Source organism: Herpailurus yagouaroundi, unplaced genomic scaffold, assembly GCF_014898765.1.
Source record: "Herpailurus yagouaroundi ecotype Mexico unplaced genomic scaffold, PumYag 77, whole genome shotgun sequence".
Lineage (NCBI taxonomy): Eukaryota > Metazoa > Chordata > Mammalia > Carnivora > Felidae > Herpailurus > Herpailurus yagouaroundi.
Window position 1 is genome coordinate 94,560,691 of NW_024412388.1, and position 27,701 is coordinate 94,588,391.

General features: G+C 41.8%; 1 protein-coding gene across 2 annotated transcripts in view; it reads left to right on the plus strand.

Moving 5' to 3' along the window:
- AHCYL1 (adenosylhomocysteinase like 1) overlaps nucleotides 1-26,725 on the plus strand; it is a 38,877-nt gene extending 12,152 nt beyond the window's left edge. Inside the window, exons 2-17 of one of the 2 annotated variants that reach the window (XM_040471249.1) lie at nucleotides 11,865-11,976; nucleotides 14,827-14,970; nucleotides 15,976-16,076; nucleotides 16,487-16,589; nucleotides 17,967-18,061; nucleotides 18,631-18,737; nucleotides 19,555-19,671; nucleotides 19,912-19,975; nucleotides 20,782-20,870; nucleotides 21,236-21,306; nucleotides 21,673-21,767; nucleotides 21,855-21,953; nucleotides 22,342-22,410; nucleotides 22,853-22,931; nucleotides 24,043-24,163; nucleotides 24,686-26,725. In XM_040471249.1, coding sequence (XP_040327183.1) covers nucleotides 11,865-11,976; nucleotides 14,827-14,970; nucleotides 15,976-16,076; nucleotides 16,487-16,589; nucleotides 17,967-18,061; nucleotides 18,631-18,737; nucleotides 19,555-19,671; nucleotides 19,912-19,975; nucleotides 20,782-20,870; nucleotides 21,236-21,306; nucleotides 21,673-21,767; nucleotides 21,855-21,953; nucleotides 22,342-22,410; nucleotides 22,853-22,931; nucleotides 24,043-24,163; nucleotides 24,686-24,692 — 1,473 coding nt within the window. In that variant the 3' untranslated portion in view covers nucleotides 24,693-26,725. Of the gene's footprint in view, nucleotides 1-11,864; nucleotides 11,977-14,826; nucleotides 14,971-15,975; nucleotides 16,077-16,486; nucleotides 16,590-17,966; nucleotides 18,062-18,630; nucleotides 18,738-19,554; nucleotides 19,672-19,911; nucleotides 19,976-20,781; nucleotides 20,871-21,235; nucleotides 21,307-21,672; nucleotides 21,768-21,854; nucleotides 21,954-22,341; nucleotides 22,411-22,852; nucleotides 22,932-24,042; nucleotides 24,168-24,685 lie in introns of those variants that run through there. The other variant, XM_040471250.1, reaches the window with a different exon arrangement.
- Nucleotides 26,726-27,701: the final 976 nt, after the last annotated feature.

Consider the following 27,701-nt stretch of genomic DNA (forward strand, 5'->3'; position numbering starts at 1 on the left):
ATCAAGAGTTGGATGCTTAACCAAATGAGCCACCCAGGCCAAACTTCTATACACTCAGAGCCCATAGTCCTCCCCAAAGGAGCCTGGAGGCTCTAGATGATTCCAGTTGTAACTGCTCCAGTTGTCCAGCATATGGAAAAACTGTTCTGCTATTAAAGTTTCTAACCTGCTATTAATATAAGGACATCTCATTGTTTGCTCAGTGATGCATTAAACCAAAACTCCCTAATCTAGGGGGAATATAATCATACCACCAATTATGTTTACTTTCTATTTTTAAAGAAGCCCTTTGAGTGATCAAAGGAATTTCAGGCCTCACTTCCTGGGACTGTTTAGGTCTGTTTTAAGGTTCTATTCACCATACAAAGCTATACAGTTAGTTATATAGATTGTACTGTTGTGTGAAAGAAAAGTTCCCCCATTACCATTGTGCACAACATAAATAAGTTACCTTAAAAAGCACATTTAAAATATATTCTTTGTTGTATGGTCATTTTAAATGAAAATAGCAGGTTTCAGGGCACCTGGGTGGCTCAGTTGGTTAAGCATCGGACTTTGGCTCAGATCATGATTTCACGGTTCGTGGGTTGGAGCCCCATGTCAGGCTCTGTGCTGACAGCTCAGAGCCTGGAGCCTGCTTCAGATTCTGTGTCTCCCTCTCTCTCTGCCCCTCCCTGGCTCATGCTTTCCCTCTGTCTCTCAAAAATAAATGTTGAAAAAAAAAATAATAATAGGTTTCCCAGATGATGAAAAAAACCAATCATTGATCAGTTTAATCATACCAGATTGAAAACCTGTTGAATAAATAAATAACAGGTGGAATTTCTAAGTTGCTTTTGATGCCTACAGTAGGAAGTTCTGGGGTCATTTCTTTCATCCTAGTGGTCTGGATTAGATTGCCCGTATGTTCTCCTCCTCCCCATTCCATCCTCAGAAGATGGTGGAAGTGTATGCTAGACCGGAGTTTTTTGCCTCCACGTTTGGGCTCTTACTCTCTCCTCACCCTTTCCACGTCCAAGGAGCAGCACCTCTTAAAGCAATTCATTGGCAGCTTTAAAATACTACATTTCTCTGTATCATTTCACTTTTCCCAAAATCAATGTAGATTTTGGAATGGAGAGAATTCTCTTCCTTCCCTAGAGCTCACAAGTCTTCATATGGAAGCTCAGAAAGCTTCATTGCAATAGTGGACTATCCTTTAACTGACCTCTTGAAAATAAAGGGGAGAGGGGCGCCTGGGTGGCGCAGTCGGTTAAGCGTCCGACTTCAGCCAGATCACGATCTCGCGGTCCGTGAGTTCGAGCCCCGTGTCGGGCTCTGGGCTGATGGCTCGGAGCCTGGAGCCTGTTTCCAATTCTGTGTCTCCCTCTCTCTCTGCCCCTCCCCCGTTCATGCTCTGTCTCTCTCTGTCCCAAAAATAAATTAAAAAAAAAATTAAAAAAAAAAAAAAAAAGGGGGAGAGCTGCTGTTTCCCCCAGCCTATTCTAGAAGAAGGATAATATAATGGTACTGGGCTTGTAGGGATTTTTTTTTTTTTTTTTGCTTTTTCTAAATCTCAATTTGTTAACACATTTGCCTTCAGCAAGTCACTTAACCCCAACCCCTGTTCTGTGTTTTCATCTGTGAAGAGTAGATCTCTCACTCGAAAGATTCCAACATGTTCTGAAAATACAAATCTTCTGTAAAGAAATCATATCTGTGGGCCACTGATGTTGAAACAGAGTGCAAAACTAGAATGTCATAGAAATTTAGGCATTCAGGACCTTGGTTTTTTGATACCAGTAAGTGTGGATTTCAAATCTATAATCAGCTTTAGGTAAAAGTCCTGATGTAATGCTTGCAGTGGTTTTACTTGTTCTTTATATGCCAGAATTTAAACAAGAATGGTTTGAAAAATATTTAGATCAGTGATGTTCTCACAGTGTTGCTTATTGATCACATTTGAAGGATAACTCTTCCTATACCAAATTTGATTTTGACTTTTGGTTTGCAGTACAGCCTAAAGGAAGAGATCTTTATTCTTGTGCATCTGTCCACTTTTCCTCATTAGAAAATGGCTGTTTAGAAAGTCACAGGTCAGGAAAACTCACTTCTGTGTTCTGGTTGGGGAACTAGAGAGTTTGGGGAGTTGCACTGTATTCATCCTGGAGCAATGGGTGGTTCTTATTGTTAAATAGCCCCAGGCACATTGCAACCACCAATTCCTTTCAACTACCTTGTTTCTTTCTTTCTTTCTTTTATTTATTATTTTTTTAATGTTTATTTTTGAGAGAGACAGACTTCCGGAGGGGCAGACAGGGAGACAGAATCCCAAGCAGGTTCTGTGCAGTCAGCACAGAGCCTACCGTGGGGCTCCAACCCACAAGTTGTGAGATCATGACCTGAGTAAAAACCAGGAGTCAGACACTTAACCAACTGAGACACCCAGGTGCCCCATCAACTACCTTTTTTCTTACAGACTATCTAAGGTCATGATTTCATGCTGAGATTTTTATCTAAAATTGAATATATACATCTCAAATTAGAAAGTCAGGAAGGGATGGCAAATATTACCTTTCTAGAATGGAAAATACAGTGTGATTGTATTTGATGTGACTGATTGTCAGATTCTTGTCCTTGAATTATGTTTCTAATCTCCTAGATGTTTGCTATTTTGTGTTTTTAAGAGCTGTGGAAACTAAAGCCGCCTACAGCTGATCTTTAAAATGATTTTTACCTTGTTTTTGAAATCGAAACTATTCCATCTGTCTACAGAGCAGATTCTGAAGGATCCCATTGATCCACCCACATTTGGAAACAATACCTGTTAGTACATAGTTAACTATTCAATATTCGGTCTTTAAAGTCTGATTATTATTTTATTTGGTGTTGAGTTTCGATGGCGTTTTCCTCCCTTGAGCCTATACTTTATGGGAAGCAGTAGATGGTAACAAAAAACAACTGATACGGTTTCTGTCTCATTAACCTTTGTTGGGTATTAACCTAGGGTTTAGAAAGCACACCCAGGTCCACTCAGCTGCCACTTTTTTGGAGCTACTTGTAGCTCTTTTGCCATAAACTATTTGGCAAAGATTTTCATGTCTTTCACCCCTCAGTGGATATAGCCTTCCCATTCACTCAAGCAAATATGTGTAGAGGGTTTGAATTTCTAAGATGTAATTGGCTTTCAACTTCATTTAAGCTAAACTTACAAATTGAAGGAAGGAAGGAAGGATTGTTTTTATACGTCTCCAATCTTGTTTCTTCTTGGCAGGCTAAGAAATTATACAGATGGCATTTATTCAGTCTGTGTGGCCACCTTCCAAAATGTCAGAAACTCCATCTTCTACACCTGTCCAATGATCGATTGCTTGCTTTCACTGTTAACTTTTCTCTGATAGAAATTAATTTGAAGAATACACATTTGCCTATTTGTAAGCAGTTGGCAAATTTTCATCTTAAAGAACATCCCAGCATACCTTGCAGTGAGGTTTGCCAGTTTAACTTCTTGTGAGTTTTATTTAAAGTCAAGATAGGCTTTAGAGAGGACTGTGAATTAAGTCTAATGACTTTTTATGACAAACATGTAAGGTGAACAGTAGTAACCTGGTTCAGTCTTTCCCAGCACTTATGAATTATTGATTTTTACACTCTGAACCAATACAAAGTGATTGCTAAGTGAAAAAAACAAGGTGCAGAATATTTTAGCAGTCTATTTTTTGAGTAAGAAAGACAGGGAAAATACAAGTATAAGTATATACTTGCTATTTTTTTTAACCTGTATTAATGAACATAAACCAGAAATTAATGAAAATGGTGAGGAGGGAGGAAGGTTGGGAAGATAGAAATGGCAGTGAGACTTCTCTGAATATACCTTTAAAACTTTTGAGACATGTGCCTTATGTGTCAAAAAATTAAAGAGAAAGGAAACCTTAAAATTACTTGTAAACAGAAACAAATGAATCTAGCTACATATCAAATTGATATTAACCACTCAGAAAACCATACTTCACCTATATATCCTTTGTGAGATATTTTCTAAGGACAAAAGGAACTTCAGTGAAATATTGACACTTCACTACGTAGAATATTGTTAGTAACATTAGTCTTGTAATTTTGAAATTGTTTTATTTGTATTCTAGAATAAAACAAGTAAGCGTATCATTGCTATTAGAGACCAGCATTGTCAACCTAAGACAGAGGGTGCCTGGGTGGCTCAGTAGGTTGAATGTCTGACTCTTGATTTTGGTTCAGGTTGTGATCTCCTGGTTCATGGGATCCCGCATCAGGCTCTGCGCTGTCAGCACAGAGCCTGCCTGGGATTCTCTGTCTCTCTCCCTATCTGCTCCTTCCCTCTTTCTCTTACTAAATAAACTTAAAAAAAAAAAAAAAAAACCAATAAGAGAAAAGAAATACAAATAGGAAAATTAAAAGTTTAAAAAATGTTAAATTTGAAATGGAAATATCAATATAAACTCATGAGTAGACAAAAAGATTTATTTCTCTATCCCCTGCAAGAACTTAGGAGCACTGACACTTCTATTAACAATTAGCACATTTTATACTCAGATATTATTTTCTAAATACCATTCCCCAATAAAGAAACCAGAGCTTGGAGAAATGGAGAAATCGTTGATTCCAGATCTGAAGCAGAGAAAGAACAAGGTGAGCCTGGTATATCTTCTTATACCAGAAAGGAAGGAAGCACTTAAACAGAAGAATCAGCTTGAAGGAGACTCCCACTGGCCCAGTTTGAGACAATTGGAGCATTCAGTGTACTCATTGTGTTATTGAGTGTAACAGATTGAATAAATAAAAATATGAAAGACAAGGAAAAAAAATGAAAGAGGGAGAAGAAAAGTTTCTCCTTACAAAAAGTAATGCCAGCTAATATATGTGATAAGAATGGTAAGGGAAAAAAACATGATTCTATAACATTCCCCCACCCCCACCACAATATAATTGGTTCAGGCAAGGATTATGAACAGATGGTAAAGTCACTAGGGAACAGGATATTCACAAGCTGACAGATATCACCCCACAATTTAACCATTACTTGCAAAGGAGAAAATACACCTTTCAGAGACTGATGATCTCACTTTAACCCAGGGTTCAGTTTAGTGTCACTAATAATGGAATGACCTAACATGATATGCTACCTAGTACAATGCAAAGTAAAGTATACAACATTATCTATGAAGTATTCTTGCCAAAATCTTAATCTCTTTCTAATCAAACCTCAAAGCTGAACTTCCAATTTATAGGAAAAAGTAATCTGAAAAGTGGGAGATTCCGAAAGGCAACTGGCCTGGACTTGTCCAGGAAACGTCAATATTGCAGGGGGGGAAAAGAAACACAGGAGAACTATTCCAGATAGATAACCAGGCACTGAAGGAACCTAACAACCAAATGCATTTCGTGAACCTTGGTTCTATCCTGGGTTGGAAGAATTGGGGAGGCATTTAGGTCTATTACTATGAAAGACACTCTTTTTTTAAAATTACTCAAGTATAATTAACACAGTGTTACATTAGTTTCAGATGTACAATATAGTGATTAAACAATTCTACACATTACTCAATGCTCATCAAGATAAGTCTACTCTTAATCTCCTATATCTGCTTCACCCATCCCCCACCCACCTCCATTCTGGTAACCACTAGGTTTGTTCTCTGTCCTTAGGAGTCTGTTTTTTGTTTCTTTTTTCTCTTTGCTTGTTTTTTAAATTCCACATACAAGGATATCATATGGTATTTGTCTTTCTCTGATGGACTTACTTCACTTAGCATTATAGCCTTTGGTTGCTGCAAATGTCATTTCATTTTTTATGGCCATGTAATATTCCATTGTGCATATACTACATCTTTTTGAAAGAAATTCTTGAGATGATTAGAGGAGTTTGAATACAGACTGGATGATACAGGATTATTGTTAATATTCTTAAGTATGATATTGTGGTTCTGTAGGGGAATATCCTTAGAAAATTCATTCTGTAGAATTTATTGGTGAATTTTCATATTTGCAACCTTTTTTTTTTGGCAGGACCACTTGAAAGTGTGAATGTATACAAGTGTATATATGCAGAGAAAGAAACCTAATGTGGAAAATAGATTCAGTGTAGATGGAGGGTATAAAGGTGTTCATTATACTACTCTTGTTAAGTTTTTGTATGTAGAAAATGATCATAATAAAGTTGGGAAAATGAAACAGTGGGGGTGCAGAGGGAGTTGGAAGGGAACTTTGGTGTATCACTAAAGTCATGGGTATGTTCCAGGAGCCTAGATTTCTTCAGTCACCTCTACGTAAATAAATGGGGGACCTGGGTGGCTCAGTTAGTTGAGCATCCGACTTTGGCTCAGGTCATGAACTCATGGTTTGGGGATTCCAGCCCCAGGTTGGGCTTTGAGCTGACAGCATGAAATCTGCTTCAGATTCTCTGTCTCCCTCTCTCTCTCTCTGCCCGCCCTCTCCCCCCCCCCCCCAACACACACACATGCACGCTCTCTGTCTCAAAAATAAACACTGGTGCACCTGGATGGCTCAGTCAGTTAAGTGTCTGACTTTGGCTCAGGTCATGATCTCACGGTCCATGGTTTCGAGCCCCGCATCAGGCCCTGTGCTGACAGCTCAGAGCCTTGAGCCTGCTTTGGATTCTGTGTCTGCCTATCTCTCAAAAATAAATATTAAAAATAAATATTTTAAAAATTAAAAATAAGCTAGAGTTGAAGATAATTGAATGTTAAGAGAAAAAGAACAACAAGCATGTTTTCATATACTATTTGTAGCAGATTGAGGATGAGGAAAGTATGGACAGGCCAGGCAGTTGGACGGGCAGATAGCTAAATAGGCATTGAAACATAGTCGGGATGTGTATGTAGTGTAAATTGCAGTTTTCAAAAGTCCTTCCCTGTCCTATTTGTTGCCACTTTTTAACCTCTTAATTTTACCTCTAGTTGGCAGGTGGAGGCCTAGATCACTTATTTTCATTAGAGCACCTCAGGAGATAATTAGCAAAGCCAGTGAGGTATGTTGTCTCATATGAAGGGTGGGAGGTGGGGTAGAGAGTAGCTGATAAGGATAAAACTGCTCTTTGCAGAGGTATTCAAACTTTATGTTCCTTCCTCACCAGCTAAGTGACTTGGCATTATGAACCCTGGTATTGCCTCACCCCTTCCTCCCACCAACATTGATGAAAGATGAACTTGATTCCCATTTTTGAAAGGAGTATTTCTTCTGGAATTGGATTCTAGCAGTGTGCGTGTGTGTGCGTGCATGCACACACTCACATTATATCCTGTTACCCAGAGAGGAGTGGAGTGGTGGAGGGAGATACGTGCTGTGATTAGTCAGCTTGCCATTCCCTCCCCCTCCAGAAGCTCAGGCCCCATCTGGGGAAACTGAGAACTTAAGAAACTTGAGACAGGGAGCAGCCAAAACCTGCTGAGTCTCAGAAGACTGGTTTCTGCGCTGGGGAATGGAAGTGACTGAAGGTGGCTGTGGATTTGACTCTGTGGCCTGAGATTGATTCCCTTGAGATAAATTGTTTTCTGGTGGTGTACCTGAGAGCAAAGTGTTGGGAAGAGGATACCCTTCTTCTTTGGGAAATTTCTTTTACCTAATTGGAGGTTTGAAAGATGTGCAGACTTCTGTAGTTCTTGTACTTAAAAGCTGGTGTTTATTGATAACTGTTTCTTTTGATTCATCTGAAATGGAATCAGACTGATCAGTGGTAAGTATCAAGGAGAAAAGTCTTGTACCTATTTAGTTTAGGCTGACAGCCATACCCTCTTCCTTTCCTCTGAATAAAGAGCAGATGAGGGTAGAATATGTAGGAGAAGGAATACATTAGCCAGAAGATGTGTGAAAGAGGGATTGGAAGAGATGTAGGAATCCTGGAAGGTGTCATAATACATTGCTTAGTAATTGACTTGTTAAAATTGCTAGCTTCATTAATAGTCATCTTTTTGCTCAGTTGCTAAGAAATATGCTGACCATAACTTCAAAACAGAAAAATCTGCACACACAACATGCTAGAAGAGACACTGGAACAGATTATATAAATTTGGGGATGTCTCAAAATCAGTAGTGTACCAGGAGGAAGGGTACTGACTGGCCCTTCTTCAGATATTCCTCAGCAGTTGAGACAGACTGATCCCTTTACTCACTTCTAAGCTATGCTTTCTTAATGATTTGTTTTCCTAATAATTGCTGTTTACCTTTGAGTCTAGTCCTTCACCCCTAGGAGGAAACCTTTCTGAGGAAATGACAAGCTGTTAGATAAGCATGTGAAATAATACGTTTAATAAGATGTCTAACCTCTGATTTTTGGAGGCCTAAGCTAAACAATATCCAGATAAGGCTGTTAAGACCACAATATCTAGTATCTTTCTTAAGAAGCAGTAAAATTCTCTCACAGCCATTTGTGTTATTACCCTGTCGGTCAAAACACATCTACAGATTGTGCATATTTCATCTCATAGATCTTTCCTGAAATACCACTGGGTACTTAGTTGGTGCCTGCCAAATGTGTTGATTAAAAGGATATAATAATGATTATTCTCCTGATCACCATCCATTGGCCATAGTGTCATAGTGGAATTCCTATGGCTCTTAATTCCCTGTGATTCAGGAGCTAGACAGCAAAATTGGGTTGGACCGGGGACAAAAGTGTGGCTAGGCTATTTGACACTTGAATAGATGGAAGAAATGTTTGCGGAAAGAAGCTTTTCAGCTTCTTATGGTAAGAAATACCAGTTGGGATAAATTGAGTAGTATACAACAGCTTTTCTTCCTTGGAGGCTTATAACTTTTGGATTGCCTGTGATCCCTTTTTCTTGATAAATTACATACAGCAATTCTTTCAGCTCACTTTGTCACCATACTTAACCACTAGGTGGTGGATGTACCATATCCCAAATTGTTTCTTTGGTAGAGCTTCTCTATCATTTTTAGTTTCATGTTGAAGGGAGTCAGCCATTGTACCCACTGAGCCCTTTGAAAAGGTGCTCTGAAATAGCACACTAAATTGGCCTGATATTTAATTGAGTTTTTAAGGCACAGCAAGTAGACTTCTGTATTTGGATGTGCTATTTGGAGAATGGGTCAATCTGACCTTCTAATCTTTCTCAGATGTAATATTAGTTCAAGAATGAAATACTGGCATGCTTGTTGTGGGTAAGGCTGTTTACAGGGTGGTGAGCCTTCAAACACAAATAGTTCTTTAACGTAGGACTTTTTGATGATCAGATACTTTTTGGATTTCCAATTACTGTATCTCTTTTTCCCCCTCCCCTCTTTCCCGTTCTGCATCATATTTAGACCTAGCCTTCCTTATAGATACAGCTTTGAAGAAACACTGAAGTATACCAACTAAAAATTACGTTTGGAAGAAATCATGACAATAGGAAATAATGTAAACAGAACAATCCATCTTTGGATTTTGTTTTTACTTAAGTGATCGTATTGGGTGTAAATGCAGTGAATCCATCCCAATTAGAAGGCTGTTACAGAGATCTGGTTTCATTAGAGGGAAAACTGTGATACCCAAAATTGCTTTTGACAGCGGTGTCTTTGTTTATAATGTGAAGGTGAGCGGCACTCCAGGAAGTACTTCGGAAGGAAGACGGGTACTAGCTGTAAAGACATCCAGGGGGGCAAGCAGGCCTGGTGGGAACTGGCAGGGCAGATCTCTTTGCGCAGTTTGGTGGTGGGAGAGAAGACAGGTTATCACGCATCTTTGTAGAGCTGGACTACCTTATTTACAAGCAGTGAAAGTGTCAAAGAGTTGTGAGACTAGACAGCCATCCATCCGTGTCATGGCTTGAATTAACATGCTGCCCACTTCAAATAGGCACCATATTAATGATTTGAGAGATGGGGCACAGCACTGATTGGTAAGCTGCTTGCAACACAGTCTAATATTTTTAGATGGGAAAGATTTTGCTAAGCTTTAGGCTACTGACGAGCTTCATTAATACAAGGTGGGATTATGACTGTTAAGTCACTTCTTAGGTTGCTGAAGAAACACAGTTCTATCTTGCCACAGCCACCTCTCTATTTTTTTATTTAAGAAACTGCAAATGTTACTGCATTTCCCTCCTCCACCGCCAGGTAGGTGGTGTTTGGGAATATGCCCAGAGCCTTTTGAAAAAAGATGAACAGAGGAGGGAATCATAACAGCCAAGAGAGAAGACTAGCTTCCGACTAGACTGCCCATGCCAGGAACAAGAAGGCTGTTGGAGGAAGGGCTGCCTTTGGAGAGTGTTAAAAGCCATTGATGGTATCTTGACTCTATTTTTTCTGCCACCAAAAGAACTGCATATTGGGTTGAAAGTCATTACCTTGGTCTTGGATTAATCTCTTCAGTAAAACTAGCTTTGCTGACTGCAGAAGTCATGTGAACATGCAGTGGAAAATCCTGTCGAGAAGGGCAGATGCTGACCTGTGGCCACTTCAACAGAGTAGGTGGTTCCCCCCGCCCCTCCCGAAAGGAACTAGTGCTTTTGGCATTTAAGCTATAAAGTTTTAGCATCTAAACTGAAAAAGCTGCTTCAGATATACAAAGATATTTGTTAGTCAAGTTCTAGTGCCATATATATGTTGTTTAGCCCGAGTCTCTTTTATTTACTTATTTATTTTGCTGTGTTGCACATTTAAGCCTGATTCTTCTACTGCCAGCTGATGCTACCCTATCTCAAAGGTACATGTGACAGAGGAGAGGAATGTTTTGCAGCTGTAACAAATGGGGAGTTTACTATTCCTGGCTTCAAAGTGGCTATAACCATGTTGCTAGCATTATGGAGAGAAGATTTTAATCTGTAATAGCTTTTACATTTCCAAAGATATCTGCTAAAGACTTAGCTTAATGGATTCTCCAAGGGAACCTTTCAGATTTAGTCAGGTTGTGAGGAGAGGAGAATCTTAATTCAGAGTCTCAAACCATTCTGTTTTTCAGGAGGCTGAAGTTTATTTCTTATATCTTGAAGGGTTTATCAGAGTTTAAATAAGAGTTCAGGAGGAAAGTTTAAGTCATTTAATGAAGGAAAAGGTTTTCATATACTTTAGAAACATCCGCTAATTTGACTATAAATAATATTAATTGTATTTGCTATTTATTAAAGCCAGTTTTCCAAATATCCTTCAGACAGTTACCTAGTTCTGGTGTATTTCATTTAAGGAAGTTTTGAATACAGAGTTTACCAAGTCATTTCTTTTCTCCTTCCTTTAAATTAGTCCTGATTAGTTGGATTTTACTATGGTGTGCATATATTTTTTAATTTGGCTTTCTTTAGTGTATTCCAGCATTTTACTGGACGTAGCAGGTTCTAAGGACACTATATTGGCTTTGTGAGGTACGAGTATGATTGGACTCCGACTTGGCACCCACCATCACCATTTCAAGGCATCCCCACAATTTTTCAAACAAGACCTCTGCTAATTTCAGGATAAGAATGTGCTACAAGACTATATTCTGGAAAATGAAAAAGAGCAGAAGCACTATGAAATGGTGCCTGTTTTTTGGTAGAGTCGGGAGGAAGAGTGAAGGGTTTGATGTGTCAAGGTTGTAAGAAGAAATAAAACTTTACGGATTGTGAGAAGAGGGACTTGTGAATTTTGGACAGATGGTACAAAAAGCTGGGTCTTGAGCTCTGCCCCCCTCCCCCCACAAAAGGTTCTGAAACAATTGGAAAGAGATAGTAATTGGCATTTGGAGAGGAGTCTGCAAGTAGCCTCTGCCTGCCCTCATTCTGGTGGGAGAGTTGCTGGCTTGGTAGGGGCCACGTGATCACCTGAGGTTTCAGGGAAGGAAATGTATGGCCTTAAAAAATGGAGCATTTCATAGCATCCGTGTTGTAAGTTTTCAAGTGTGTGTCTTCCTCCTACAGCAAATCCAGTTTGCCGATGACATGCAAGAGTTCACCAAGTTCCCCACCAAGACAGGCCGCCGGTCTTTGTCTCGCTCCATCTCCCAGTCCTCCACCGACAGCTACAGTTCAGGTAAGTGCGGGCTCTGAGTCCACTCCGATCTTTCTTCTCTGTTGCACGGTCTTAAGCTAGTTCTCTACCCCCTGCTCTTTACTTACCTAGAATCTGAAAGGACCTCATGTCAGGACTTCCCACCTTTGTGCTAAAAGCTGATAATTAGCAGTTGAGCACTGGAAATGTCCCCAGCCAGGCTTGTAGCTGGTGAGGCTTTTGTCATCTGGAGACTCTCTTCCCATGCGTGGCCGTGTCTGTGTGTGGTCTGTGGCCAGTGCCTGGTCGGTAGTACTGGGCCAGTTCCCATTCCCACGTTTATCTGCCCACGTACAAAGGGAGAAAATCAATTCTATTTTGGCTGACAGAACTGGCCTTGAAAAAGAGGTGTACTTTGGAAGTATAATTTTTTTTTTATTTTTTTTTTATTTAAAAAATCTATGCAGACAGACTTTTACCGCCAGCACAGTAGAGGAAAAGAGAGACAAAACAGCTACTTTTGCTTGTAGGATATTCTTTTTTTTTTTTTTTAATTTTTTTTTTCAACGTTTATTTATTTTTGGGACAGAGAGAGACAGAGCATGAACGGGGGAGGGGCAGAGAGAGAGGGAGACACAGAATCGGAAACAGGCTCCAGGCTCTGAGCCATCAGCCCAGAGCCCGACGCGGGGCTCGAACCCACGGAGCGCGAGATCGTGACCTGGCTGAAGTCGGACGCTTAACCGACTGCGCCACCCAGGCGCCCCTGGAAGTATAATTTCTAATTTGGTCGTATAAGATACACCCTGCCACCTGACTTTTTCTTTCTCGGCTCCAAGACTGCTTGAATTGTGACAATAAAAACTAGTATTTTGGCTCCTTTCATTCACTAGGTTACCCTTTATGTTGAAGTGTCCTCCCCTGTTAACCTTTCGAATAGGAAAGGTTCAAACTACTATAATGTGTCTCTAGTTCTGTTTCTTTCTAGTTCCCATAACCTATTTTAACCCTATGTAAGTAGCCTTTTTTTTTTTTTTAATTGTGCCCTTCTCAACTTTAGATGGGCTACTAGAAAGTTAATGTGGAAAAAGATATAGAATTTAGGATTTGAGTACTGGAAGATCCACAGGGACATCCAACCTAAGCCCACCTCATTTTTCAACTGAGGAAACATCGTCAAGAGGTTCAGAGGCTTGCCCAAGGTCATAGATTGCCGTTAGTGTCTACAAAGGGATTTGTACCAAAACCCATTTGTTGACTTTTGCCAGAATACTATTTGTATGGTATTGTTATTTTTTTTAAGCTTATTTATTTATTTTGAGAGAGAGCATGTGAGCATGAGCAGGGGAGGGGCAGAGAGAAAGAGAAAGAGAGAGAGAATCCCAAGCAGGCTCCACTCTGTCAGCACAGAGCCTGATGTGGGGCTTGATCTCAGGAACTGTGAGAAGCGTGACCTGAGCTGAAATCAAGAGTCCAGTGCTCAACTGACTGAGCCCCCCAGGCACCCCTATGGTATCAACATTAAGGACTGCGCTCAAGGTAAAAGGAATGTGAAAAAACAAACAAGTAAACACATTTTTAAAAACTTGTCCTTTTGTTCTGTGCCGCTGATAACCCAGTGTAAATAAGATAGGCAGATGAGAACAAAGGGTGGTACACAGGGTTAAGTACTGAAATAAATGAATATACAGAGTCGCTGTGGGCCTGTGTACAAGAAAAGGTTCCAAATATAATGGCTGTTATAAACAAAAGGTGTCTTGGAGTGACAGGTACAAACGACTGGGGGTCATAAACGGGCTGATCACAGCTAAGAAAGAATTAATTGTGAAAGGCTGAGTTAAAAGAGGAAGAAAGGAGTGAGTGAAGAAAGCTTTAACGAAGTCCTCAAAGATCTTGACGGCCATGTGTTAACAGGAACCTGTCAGGGCATTTTTAAAAACTTTGTGATACAGTTAAACTGCTCTAGTGGGACAGATACCTTTAGGAGTATTTGTGTTAGCAAGTAGTATGTAGGAGACAGTGAGAGACCTGACATACCGGCTGAGATCAAGATCAGGAAATACTCGATTCAGAGAAGAAAGAGGTGATTTAAGAGTCGGGGAGTGATTATTATATGCCTTCCTGCATATCTGTCTGAAAGGACATTTTTAGCCTTTATATGAAGCTGCTTTTTTAATGTTGAACATCTTGAGGGATCTTAGGGCTGACAGTAGAACCAGAGCTGCTCACCTTCTGAGTCCTTTCTTTCCTTCTCTGTATTCTTTGAGCACAACCTAGTATAAAATCCCTTGTAAGATTTTCTTGTCGCTGTCATCCATATTAGTGGTTCTGTGAATGTGGTTTTCTGAACAGCACTGTCAGCAACAGCTGGGAACTTGTTAGAAATGCTAATTCTTGGGTCCTATCTGAGACCTACTGAATGGGAATTTCTGGCGGTGGGGCCTAGCCATTTGTATTTTGACCTTCCATGTAATTCTGATGAGTGCTTTAGATGCTTCAGTTTGAAAACCAGTGATCTACAGAAATTGCATTCCTTATATGCCCTAAGTTATTCTTCCATTTTTGCCATGTCTGATTCCAGTCCAGGTCGGGACCAGGTGCCCCTGTTATCTTGGGATTCACGAGGGCCGGTGCAGAATTGGGATCAGTAGCTTCTTGTTACAAGCAGTAATGGCACAGTATCATCAGCGTGGATAGAGGGGCCACAACACTGAAAGATCCCCAACAATCGCATTCCTCTGTTATTCTGGAGGAGTAGAGCTGAGGGTGACGTAAAAGATGGCCGCAGTTAAGAGTTCACTTGACTTAAATGAGTCCTTTGGGGAGTGTGCTTTGTGGAGTTGGGGGCTATTGAGGTTCTCCTATCCTTGTTTCTTTCTCTTCTGGCTCCAGCTGCGTCCTACACAGATAGCTCTGATGATGAGGTTTCCCCCCGAGAGAAGCAGCAAACCAACTCCAAGGGCAGCAGCAATTTCTGTGTGAAGAACATCAAGCAGGCAGAATTTGGACGCCGGGAGATTGAGATTGCTGAGCAAGGTAAAGAAAGGGAGTGGTAGGGGACCAGAAGCAACCCAGTTGCTGGTCATCAGGATCCATAGACAACTTCACACTTGAAAACTAACTTGAAAAATCCTCTGGGAACGTTCAGTGTTCCGGATTCTTGTACAAGCAGATCTCTCTGTTGGAGCCGGAGCCTCAGGGTTCTTGTTCTCCTTGCTTCCTGTTCTCAGCACATAGTAATTACACAGTGTAGTTTCTGTTTTCCTCCCCCATGACACCATATTCGGAGATCTGCCTGTGGAGTCAGCAAGTCCCAGAACACTACACGGTGGTTAGTTCTGCGGGATCCTACCATAGCTGCCAATCTCAGAGACCCACATTTCCCAGAAGCGGCAAATGTGGGAGGGTTTTCAGCTAAGGATGTGGTCGCCTAGGGTCTCCTTTGGTCTCTGGTCCTGAGCACCCTCTGCTGGAGCTAGAGTAAAAGTGACTGACAGTTAAACTTGGTTTCCTCACCGACCCCATTCCTGGTACAGTCTTTTTACTCTTGTTGCTTTCCCACTATAGGCATGCTCTGTACTGGGAGGGGGTAGTACAGAAACCAGACAGACTGACAGAATGGGCTTTGGTAGCAGAGAGAAACAAGTGCTCGTCTGCTGAGGGTGAAGTCTTCCTTCCTGGTCTGATGATTATATATAGGAGCCCATTAGCCACTGCCATAACCATTTCCCCCTTCTCCCAAATGAATGAGGAGACTCACCCTCCATTTGGATCAGATTTGAGAAGTTACTTCATTCTCCATTCAGCCCTCTGTACACAAGGCTGAAACAGTGAAAAAGAAATTCCAGGTGATTGGCTGGCAGCTCCCCACTGTTGTTCTGCTGTTGAAGCTGCCAATTCATCCAGGAAATATACTTAAAGAGTTTTTCTACCTTATCTTGCGATATCTCAACAGATACAGACCAGCCCTAGATGTTGCTGGGGCAGGAATTGGTGATATTGCTGGTGCAGGCCTGGCTCAAATCCTCTGTTCTTTCACAGACATGTCTGCTCTGATTTCACTCAGGAAACGTGCTCAGGGGGAGAAGCCCTTGGCTGGTGCTAAAATAGTGGGCTGTACACACATCACAGCCCAGACAGCGGTGAGTTTGCTGGGAGAAAAAGGAGGGACTCGTGATGAGGAGAAAAAAACAAACTCTTTTTACTTGCTTTTCCTTCCCTATCTATCCAGTCTCCAAATGCAAATGACCATCAGGTGGGGCCTCCTGTTACCCAATAATGGGGTTTTCTTCTTTGTATACATACGTATAATCATAACCTGACTTCAGGAGATCTAGAGTTGCAAAAACATGATTGTTAGGAAAATGTAATGACTTTTAGGAGCACATCTTTTGGGTGAAGTTAGATGCCAGTGTGCTGCCTCGCTGGATTATACCTTCTGTAATGTCACAGTGCGGCTAGGTTGCTGCAGAGTTGCCCGTACTGTTCCCACACATGCCACTCCTATCTGGCCCTCCTCTTTCTCACCCTTTCTTGCTCCCTATCTGCATAGGTGTTGATTGAGACACTCTGTGCCCTGGGGGCCCAGTGCCGCTGGTCTGCTTGCAACATCTACTCCACTCAGAATGAAGTGGCTGCAGCACTGGCTGAGGCTGGTAAGTTTGGCTTTTTCACCACCTTTGCCTCAAAATAATTATCTAAATGTAGTATTTATGTATTAAAATAGTCCTTACAATATCATGTATGTCCAGGGGCTGTAAAATTTGGAGGGTATTAAGAATATCAACAGGAAGAAAATGGGTAATAAAATGAAGGTCCATATCCGTGATGAAATATCATATGGTCATTAAGAATGACCAACCCTTGAAAAGAATCTTAATTACATGGGGAAATGCTTAATTGTAATGTTAAGTGAACAAAGAAGAGTATTCAACTGTGTGAGGTATACAAGTTCAGCTGGTCTTTTTTCACCAAAGGCTCATCACTTTTGAGAGAACACAAGTTAAGGAGTGCCTTCTGTATTAGTAGTTCATTGAATAATTGTCGACTGCTTGTAAGTTCACTTAAGCATAAAACAATTTTTATTGTTAAAATGTTCAGAAGAAAACCACCATGAAATTTTTTTTTTTTTTAATGTTTATTTATTTTTGAGAGAGGGAAGGGCAGAGCATGAGTGGGAAGGGGCAGAGAGAGGGAGACACAGAATGCAAAGCAGGCTCCAGGATCTGAGCTGTCAGCACAGGGCCCGATGTGGAACTCGAAGCCACAAACTATGAGATCATGACCTGAGCCGAAGTTGGAGGCTTAACCAACTGAGCCACCCAGGCGTTCCAGAACCATGAAGTTTCTTGAAGGACCTCCCGTCTCCTTGAGATCCTCAGCAATTTTATAATAGTTCTGTTTTTCTTGTTTACCTTTTTCTGGTGTTTATTGCAGAAAATTTAGAGGCGTTTCCAAAATAATAATAATAATAATAATCCTAGTACACAGGGATATTTGACACATTTTTTCCTTTTTTCAGTTCACTTTTTACAGAGATAAATAAATCTCTGTACGTATACAATTTTATAACCTAAAATACAACATTTTCAGAAGTAGTTTTCCATGTCACTGAAAACTTGATAGCATCATTTGTAATAATCATATGGCCACGTGGTTTTACTTCACTATCAATACTCATGTTAAACATTTAGGTTGTTTTAAGATATTTGCTAATATGAATAATGTTCCAGTGAACAACTTTATTTTAATTCCCACTTCATTTTATCTCCTTAGGACAGAGTTCCAAGTGTGAATTTGGCCAAAGAGAATAACATTTTAAGGTTCTAAAATATTTTTAAAACAAAAATCTCTTAAATTCATTACCGATTCCTCAACTAAAGGTGCTCTTTTGACTTTTTGCCCCTTCGAAGTTGTTTCCTTTCCAACATAGGTTCTGTAGCCTTTTTCTCTTCACGTGGATCTCAGAAAGTGGTATTGGTATAGGGAACTCCCGGAAGGAGGAGTCAGCTGATCTGTTCCCATCCCTACAGGAGTTGCCGTGTTTGCTTGGAAGGGCGAGTCGGAAGATGACTTCTGGTGGTGTATTGACCGCTGTGTGAACATGGATGGTTGGCAAGCTAACATGGTAATGATACATATTCATCCTACACTTTGACCACAGATTTGTTTCCTTTTTTCCCTCAAAGCATGGTTCCCTAAATATGTTTTGGATGTTTGTTCTTCATGCACTTACTTTGTTGCTTGATAACCTATTCAGAATGGGTCGGAGTACTGAATGGAAAGGTGGGGGAAGGGTAAGACTAAAGTGAACACGTGTGGCTCAAACACAGCAGAAAGAAATAGAAAGAAGTAATGTGGTACCTCTTTGGAATAGGATTCTGGTTTCTTTCCTTCCTGCCCCAGCTCTCCTTTTGCATTCCAAGGAGTTATATATTTCAAGACTCTAGACTAAAAACGAGTCTATGATTAGCCTAATACTCTTCCCTCTAGCCAAGAACAAACTTAGGAATCCTTTTAACCATTTACACCGACAAATTTGACTGTGTTTCCACTGTCTAAACCTGCTCTAAGGAGCTCTGAGGAGTGCTCTTCCAAAACATACAGGGCTCTCTTACTAGTACAGAAAGTGGGTTCAAAGTTCCCCCCAGCTCTAGCAGCCTGAATGCCCATAGAAGTCTTCTGGCTGTTCTATAGATCCTGGATGATGGGGGAGACTTAACCCACTGGGTTTATAAGAAGTATCCAAACGTGTTTAAGAAGATCCGAGGCATTGTGGAAGAGAGCGTGACTGGTGTTCACAGGTAACAGATTCTGGAGTAGCTGCCCCTTGTGTTCTTGCCTCAGCAAATTCTTCTGGTCTCTGTCAGGCTTTAGGGCTGTGTTTCAGACTTGTAACTAAATTGGGAGTATCTTCATTAGATAAAACTTCTGAGTTTTTCCTTTTGAAGAATCCAGGAGGCCCTAAGAGGAAGTTATCTCAGGTTCTCGTTCACACATTTTTCTTTCCCACTTAACCCACTGTGAGTCTCAGCCAACGCTGGGAGGTGTAGGGAGTGAATATATCTGGAAAAACTGTATTCAATATTGTATTATAATTTTATATTTGAAATATAAAAAAAAATCCTATTGTAAAAGTATACATTATACACACTACAAAAAGCAAAACTGGGCAAAATATTCTTGGCTTGTCGGAAAATCTAAAAGATCTCTATCTAAAAGAGTGTTTCTCAGTTGGGAGCACATCGCACATGCTCACACACGCACACGGAGGGAACCAAAGCAGAGTCATTGATAATCTTTGTTTATCAGGGGTTGGCATGTTTTTTTATATATATTGAGAAAATGCTGGTCTAAGGAAATACATCCCCTTTTATGGAAGAGAAGTAAATTTCTTCAATGGAAAGTGGTTTTTTTCCCTTCCAAAAAAAGGGGGGGAGGGCTAAGGGGGAGAGAAAATGAAAAGAAGTGTGAGGAGGGATGACAAGGAAATGATCTTGGTTACTAATGTCCTTGGGGAGGGCAGCATGAAGCTTGAAGAGAATTAGGCAGATTTTGCTGCATATTGTTTCATCAGCTAACTTTGTTTTTGTTTGTTTTTGTGGCTTCTTCTCCCTTTAGGCTATATCAGCTCTCCAAAGCTGGGAAGCTCTGTGTTCCGGCCATGAATGTCAATGATTCTGTTACCAAACAGAAGTTTGATAACTTGTACTGCTGCCGAGAGTCCATTTTGGATGGGTGAGTTGAAATGTAGAGATACTCAGACTTACAGGGGACAGATCTGGGTTGGGTTGCAGTGTTAATCTGATACCACTCCAGTCTTGTCCCATGGTCTTCCTTTGGCTTTAAAGGTTTGTCAGAGGGGTCCATTTCATACCGAGCCCAGGCAGCTTCCAGCCAGAGTTCTTTTAATTGTGTGCAGAGGGACTGTGTTTGGGCTAATAATGTTTAAGTTGAGCCCTTGTCTGTTTTCCACAGCCTGAAGAGGACCACAGATGTGATGTTTGGTGGGAAACAAGTGGTGGTGTGTGGCTATGGTGAGGTAAATAGCTGGGCCTCAGTGTGTCTTTTCGTAGACTTACCAGAAATGTTGAGTGCAGGAGATTTGTGCTGTCAGGATGGTCACTGCTGTGAGGTTAAAACATGCTTTTAGATAATGTATCTCAAAATAATAGCAAAAGTGTTTTATTCAGACTTAGGAATAGAGATGCACAAAATGACTCGAATCTTCAGATCTCACCGCGTTGTCTTGTAGAATGGAATGTGGGCATCACCCGCCCCCTCCCCCCCATAACAGTTACTTTTTATGAGACTTAATTCGAGTGAATATGTAGCATTTTAGCCACACAAGTGCCCTGGTATTGGAGTGAAGGGTGGGACCCAAAGTGATACATAGTTGATTATCTGTAAACTAGAAAAGGTGAAGGAGATTTTGTTGTCATCTGTGACCCACGGAAGTTCCCCGAGCTGCTGGGCTTTCCTTGAGTTAGATGCATCTTAGATGAGAGTTAATCAAGTTTTTCTGGACTAAGATAGGAGAGGTTACAGTTGCTCTTCCTTGGTTTTGTTTTCCTAATGGTAACACCTATTTGATCTCCTGATTTCTTTTACCATCCCAAGCCCCAGCCCTTGTTATGAAATGTGAGTGTCCGCTAAATCACCTCTCTGACTAAGGGTCACAGCATAATCTGGATCTGTTTCTGCTCTGCTTGGATTGGAGCATCCCCGCAAGGGCTCACTAGATGGTGATTTCAGGGAGGTTCATCCCCATCTCCCGAAGAGCCTACCTGCCCCAGTACCCATGCCGTGATGGACCTGTCACCCTGACTTCTTTCTTACGTGCTGCAGGTGGGAAAGGGCTGCTGTGCTGCTCTCAAGGCCCTTGGAGCGATTGTCTACATCACAGAAATTGACCCCATCTGTGCTCTGCAGGCCTGGTAAGAACAGAGTGATGATACGATTAGATTGACCCCAGTACTTCGTGCTTCTGAGAGTTCATGATGGATCGTATTAACCATTCCTTGCAGAAATCTCTCCGAGGAAGAGAAGGCTAGGATGGCTCTGTTCCCTCCATTGTAATCCCAGGGCACCCCGGGAGCTTCTTGGCATTTTCCCTTCCTGAATGGAGTCTTGGGGAGTCTGAAGAGGCCAGTCTGTAGTTTAGCACAGCTTGTCACTTATCATCCCTGTGAGGTAGCCCTGGACCTGACTTTGCAAGGGAATTTAGCAGTCTCATTTTGTGACCAGCTTCTGTCCCACTGCTTCCTTGCTTTGCTCATAACGTTCCTTCCTTTTCTTCCAGCATGGATGGGTTCAGGGTTGTAAAGCTAAATGAAGTCATCCGGCAAGTTGATGTCGTAATAACTTGCACGGGTAAGTGTCCGTGCTCCGAGGTGCGTGGAGGAGTGGTAACTCTGAGGCCAGATCGTGAAAATGGTCTGACCGTCACATAAAGTAGGGGAGGCCTGTGCTCGGAGTAGAAGTCTCAGAACTAGCATAAGCGATCAGAACCTCAGTGTTTTCCAGAACAAAGAGACTTTTTCCCTGATGGCTTTTTATACAGTTGAATCTTAAAACCAAATCAGTGAGCCTGAAGAGCAGTTATGCAGCATACACTTTTCTCACAGAGTATACATGCCCTTTCATGCAGTGAAACTCCTCTTTCCCATCTTCTACTGAAAGCCGGTTGGTACCTTTGTTGCTCAACATCTCCTTCAGCCACTCTCCCTTTATTTTTAGGAAATAAGAATGTAGTGACACGGGAGCACTTGGACCGCATGAAAAACAGTTGTATCGTGTGCAATATGGGCCACTCCAACACGGAAATTGATGTGGTATGGTTTCTCTCATTCATTGACCGCAAGGCCTTTTTCCCCTTCCTTCCATCAGAGCCACAGTCAACTGTGCTGTCTTCCTTTCAGACCAGCCTCCGCACTCCAGAGCTGACATGGGAGCGAGTGCGTTCTCAGGTGGACCATGTCATTTGGCCAGATGGCAAACGCGTCGTCCTCCTGGCAGAGGTACGCACTCGGAAAGGCTTTGGCAGTGCGGCACAGGCACCGTAGTTAGATCTGCGGCAGGAGGAGGGGCAGGGAGGAAATGTTATGCCATGTTTCCCTGAACTCTGTCGTTGGATAGTCTCCTTCGTACGTTTTCTGGTCCCTAACATAGAACCACTCAAAAAAACACCTACCTTTTCCCAAGTAACATACTCTTTCCTGACCACAGCTCATTCTTCATTTGTCTTACTCCGATGGACTTAAGAAAATAAGATAAAATCTCGAGTCCTGATCTGGAACTGTAATGCTTTCTCTACCATCTGAGTTGCATTTGGTTAACTTGGATGACCCTGGAATCTGAAACCCGAAGGGGAGCAAAACTCATCCCAGGGCTCTCTTACCTTTCCAGGGTCGTCTGCTCAATTTGAGCTGCTCCACAGTTCCCACCTTTGTTCTGTCCATCACAGCTACAACACAGGTATGTGACTAAATGCCTGCTTCTCCTGCCCTGGGATTAGTGGGACGGGGCCTCGGGCATAGTTCCGATGAGAGTGTGCCCTGCTACGTTCTTTTCAACACGTTTCAGGTCGTGGGTGGGCAAGACAGGCTTTCTCGAGTGTAGAAGAGTCTTCAGTCAGGCAGACTTGGAGTTTGTGTCCCTTTAAGTTGGCTGTGTTAGCTGAGAATGTAGTGTTCTGGCTTAGTTGTATTTAGTGTGTTCTTTTATTAGGAACTAAACAAAAACAGCAGCAAATCCTTTTACGATGTGTGGTGGTGGTTATTACAGGCCAAGTCCTGGGTGCTGTCACTATGATACATCACTGTAGTACTTACCCAAGACCCTGTTACATCTAGTTTTGTTTTTGTGTCCCTGTCTAAGAAGTGTTTCTGTGTTTTTTCACCCTCTTCTCTCAACCTAGGCTTTGGCACTGATAGAACTCTATAATGCACCTGAGGGACGATACAAACAAGACGTATACCTGCTTCCTAAGAAGATGGGTGAGTGAGAAACAGTAGGAACCTGTACCGATCTTCAGACTCTTGAATGGTTTGGTGAAATGATTATCATGAAAAGTATTAGATTTAGACTCAGAGTTGTAATCCCCATCCTAACCTCTCATGGTTTCTGGACCTCGGGACAAGTTCTAATCGCTACGGGCCTCAGTTTCTTCATCAATAAAGTGAGAGTAATACATACAGTGCAGAATTGTAGTAAGAATTACAACTAACGAGCCTAAGTGTTTAGCATGGTGGTTTAGGGTAGATGCTCTTAGTCTGAGTAGCCTTATGAAGTTCAGTAAAATTCCTACCACTAGTGACTTCAGCCTGGGACCAAGATGAGAGAAACAGAAACAAATTTAGGTTTTATTGTCCATCCTCTGTGTAAATAACGCAACCTCTGAGATTCTAGGGGACAGCTGTGTTGCGTTCATATGGAAAACATGTCCTCTCTGATTCTTTCCCTTCTTGAATAGTGATGCCCACCTCCCATCTATAATTGATCAGCCCCTGTCCCCTTGATTAAAGCTGAAAGACCTCTCGCTTTCATCTCCTCCAACAGATTGAGTTTTTTTCTTTAATTCATATTCATAAAAGCCCAGGAAGTTTATCCAGGGAAGAGTAATAAATTTGCACCAGCTGCCTTAGAAATCAATGATCCTAAAATTCAAGGCCCTTATGGATGTTATTCTAAATAAATCTTAATGACACAAAGGTCTTTTGAGCTACCGGTGTCTACTTTGTTCTGTACTTTGAGTGTAATTCAGTTAAAGAAGTTGTTGCAGGAAGATGAGAGCGATACATAGCATGTTGGCCACTGGGGTAAAGCCAGAAGCTTTGCCAGAGAAGGATGCAGAGGAACAAGCCCACCCCATTTTGTTACCCTGGCAAATGCCTTTCTGAACACACTCTGGATGTGCAGGGGGGAGTACCCTGCCAAAAAAGGCAACTTTGAGGGCTCTTTAAGCAAATATTTTGAGTTGTAGATGCTTGCAGTTATTCCATTCCTTGTCCTCTTTCTCAAAAAGCTTCAGATGAAAATTGGGGGAGGTTATGTTCTGAGAGGCAGGTTGAAATGGGGTCTGCTCCCCCATCACTGTGTTCTTCCTAGATGAGTATGTTGCCAGCTTGCACCTGCCATCATTTGATGCCCACCTGACAGAGCTGACAGATGACCAAGCAAAATACCTGGGACTCAACAAAAATGGGCCATTCAAACCCAATTATTACAGGTAACTTGGGAAAAACAAGTGAAAAGCTCTTTTACGCAGTATTAAACCAAGCAGGTTAGCTGGCTTTCTTCAATAAAGTGTTGTGCCTGATTTTGAAGAGTATAAGAACTCTGCTCCAACCTAACAAGATAGGCAGAGAAATTGTGTTATCTAGTGGTAGATATAAGGAGTAAGGGTTTTCTAGAGTTGGGAAGCTTGGGCCTCACACCCTGACAGTCTGATACATTTGGTCTGGCTTGGGGCCCAGACTTATTTGATAAAAACTCCCCAGATTAATCTAATATACAGTCGGGGTTGAAAACCACTGGCTTATGTTTTCAGGGAGCAGGAAATGAAACCAGAGGTGGCACTGTCATAAGCCCTGTGGAAGCACAGGGAAGAATGATCCCTGGGGAACGGCTTTAGGGATCCCAGCTGGGGCTGGGGAAGGACCCTGGGGAGTGTCCCCTGTTTCAGATTTTTCTCTTGGATCTCTCAATGTGGAAGACACAAGTGCTAACCAAACAATCTCTGTATTTACAGATACTAATGGACCATATTCCCAAGGACCAGTCCACATGAACCACACAACTCTAAAAGAAATATTTTTTAAGATAACTTTTATTTTCTTCTTATTCCTTTCCTGTTGATTTTTTTTTTCTATAATTTCATTTTTGTTTTTTCATCTCATTATCCAAGTTCTGCAGACCACACAGGAACTTGCTTCATGGCTCGTTAGATGAAACTGAGGTTCAAGGTTCCTCACCCTAGTCACTAAAGAAGGATTTTACTCTCCCAGCCCAGAAAGGTGATTCTTCCTTTCCCATTTCTGGGGACTTTAGTCTTAATTGGGTACCTTATTAACAGGAAATGCTAAGGTACCTTCCATGTTGAACAATCTGCAATGTCTAAATTGCCTTAAAAGAGCCCATTTCTTAGCTGCTGAAATCAGTGCTCTTTCACTTCTTCAGAGGAGCAGGGATGGTACCCACCAGCCAGGTAGGTTAGATGTAGGTGGCGCATGTTCATTTCCCCAGATGTTCCAAGCCCTGTTTCCTGTGTGAAGGTGGTGTGTCTGGTTCAGAGATGTGTATTGTTAAGATCCAGTTGGTCCACTTGGATTTAGTACAGCCCTTCCTCCACTCCCACCAGACCTTCTCATTTTTCAGGTTTTTAACCAGACTGCACTCTATTCAGTTGAATTTTGTCCCTTAGCATTGATTTCTGTTGTACAAAAAAAAAAAAAAAAATGTTTAGTGTTAACACTGAGGAACTGCTTGGGTGATTAGTTGTTACCAGTTTCTCTTTTGAACCTTTGGAGCTGAGAGTACACAGTTGAGTCTAGAGAAGTGCTGATCTCAAACTCTTGATAAGTCCCTCTGTTTCTAAGCCCATAGTTTATAGCATCAATGAACTGGGGCCATAACGGCAAATTCTATCAGCTCTGCCCCATACAGCTTGTGCTGATGGCGAATTTCTTGAGCCATTACTCAGTCTAAAACACTGAGCTCTATCTTTAGGATTTATCCTTTAAGAGCAAATTTCTGGTCAGCTGTGCTTTTGCAACCTAAAATATTTAAAGGGAGGTAGATGTGGATGGGAGGAAGAAGGATAAATTGGGCCAGGGTGAGGGAAATATAGTTCCGTATAACTGGTCCGGGACTTTAGGCCCCATGTATAATGTTAGCTTCACGGAAGTGGTACCACTTTTAATTGACACATTTCACAAAGAGTTTTTGAACCAAGATCTTAAAGGGCAGTTTGTGCACAGAGAAGGTAATCCGTGCGTCCTGGCCCATACTTGGAAAGAATCCCTAGAGAGGCCCTCAAAGATTAGAGAGGTGTGTTCCCATGCCATGCACCCTGCTTACCAGCATTTCTGCATGGTTCAATGAGCTTTATGCTCATGAGCTTTAAGTATATAATTATCCAGGATTCCAAATCCTCAACTTGTTCTAGCTGGTGATCCTTCAAAGTTGGGTCAGGCATTAGTGCTAGGTACTAGAAATGTTCATTTCTCTGTTGCCATTGATCAGAGAGACAGACATTAAAAAACAGTAACATACGAAAGGAAAGCTTTCACTCTGCAGCCTTCTAGCAGAGTCTTGCCAAAACGTTTTTCCTTTTCCTCTCCTAGTTCTCCCCCACCCAGCCCCTTCCCACTCCTTTTCAGTGTGACCATGCTTTCTTTTCTGTAGATGCTAATGGTTCAAGCCCTTTTTCCCCAGGGCATTGAACCAGCCAATCAGAACACCCCATCCTTTAGGGGAGGTAACCTGGCCAACAGTGGTATCCATCGCATCAGCTCTGCTGGAGGGAAGGGGCCCAGGTCCCGCAGCCTCTGGCCTGCCCCCTGCTCCCCATCTATTTCTGTGTCCATAGGAATAATAGGTAAGGGTTCCATCTCTGTCAAGCCATGTAACAAAGGACACTGTGGGAAAATGTCTGGCATCAGAGGGAGCGTGTGGAGAGCAACTTGGGAGGAACAAGTTTATTTTGTATTGAATGATTTTTAATGAATGCAATATTAATCCTTGCAGATGAGCAATAATCATTAAAGTCAATTAAAATGATAAGACCTTATTGGAATTCTGTGTCATTCTTGACTGAACAACAGAACGTCATTAGAATTTGTTTTTGAGGGTGGGATGAGTCATGGGGCCAGTCAGCAGTCTCTGATAGAGATTTGCTGAGGACCTAATATGGAGAGGAGCAGGCTTGGGTGCAGAGTTCAGTAATATCTCCATATATATATATGTGTATAGAGAGAGAGAGAGATGAGAGAGAGGGAGAGAAAATCTCATTCAGGCTCCGCCCTCAACATGGAGGCTGGCGCAGAGCTCAATCCCGCAACCCCAGAATCACAACCTGAGCCAAAGTCAAGAGCTCAACCGACTGAGCCACCCAGACGCCCCTGTAGTGATATCTTAAAGTTTTGTTTGCCTGCTCTGTGCCAAAGCACTTTCATTGTAAACTCCATCAAGAAGCAAATCTGTGGGGCACCTGACTGACTCAGTCAGTGGAGTGTGCAACTCTTGATCTCAGGGTTGTGAGTTTGAGCCCCACACTGGGTGTAGAGATTACTTAAAAATAAAATCTTTAAAAAGTTAAAAAAAAAAAAAAGACATCTGCTTACGCTTCAGGGTTCCTCATTTGTGCAGTTCCCCTTTAAGACCCTGTACCTTTTTTTTTTTTCCTTAAAGTCTCTAAAGTTAGGAAAGCTTCAGCCCCTTCCACACCTGTAGCCATCTCTAGACTTATCTCTGTGGCTTCTGATGTCACTGTATTAATATCTTTCAAAAGTAATACCTTTTCTAGGGTGCCTGGGTGGCTCACTCAGTTAAGCGTCAGACTTCAGCTCAGGTCATGATCTCACAGTTTGTGAGTTCCAAGTCCCAAGTCGGGCTCTGTGCTGACAGCTCAGAGCCTGGAGCCTGCTTTGGATTCTGTGTTTCCCTCCCTCTCTCTGCCCCTCCCCTGCTTGTGTTCTGTCTCTCAAAAATAAACGTTAAAACAATTAAAAAAAAAAAAAATACCGGGGTGCCTGGGTGGCTCACTC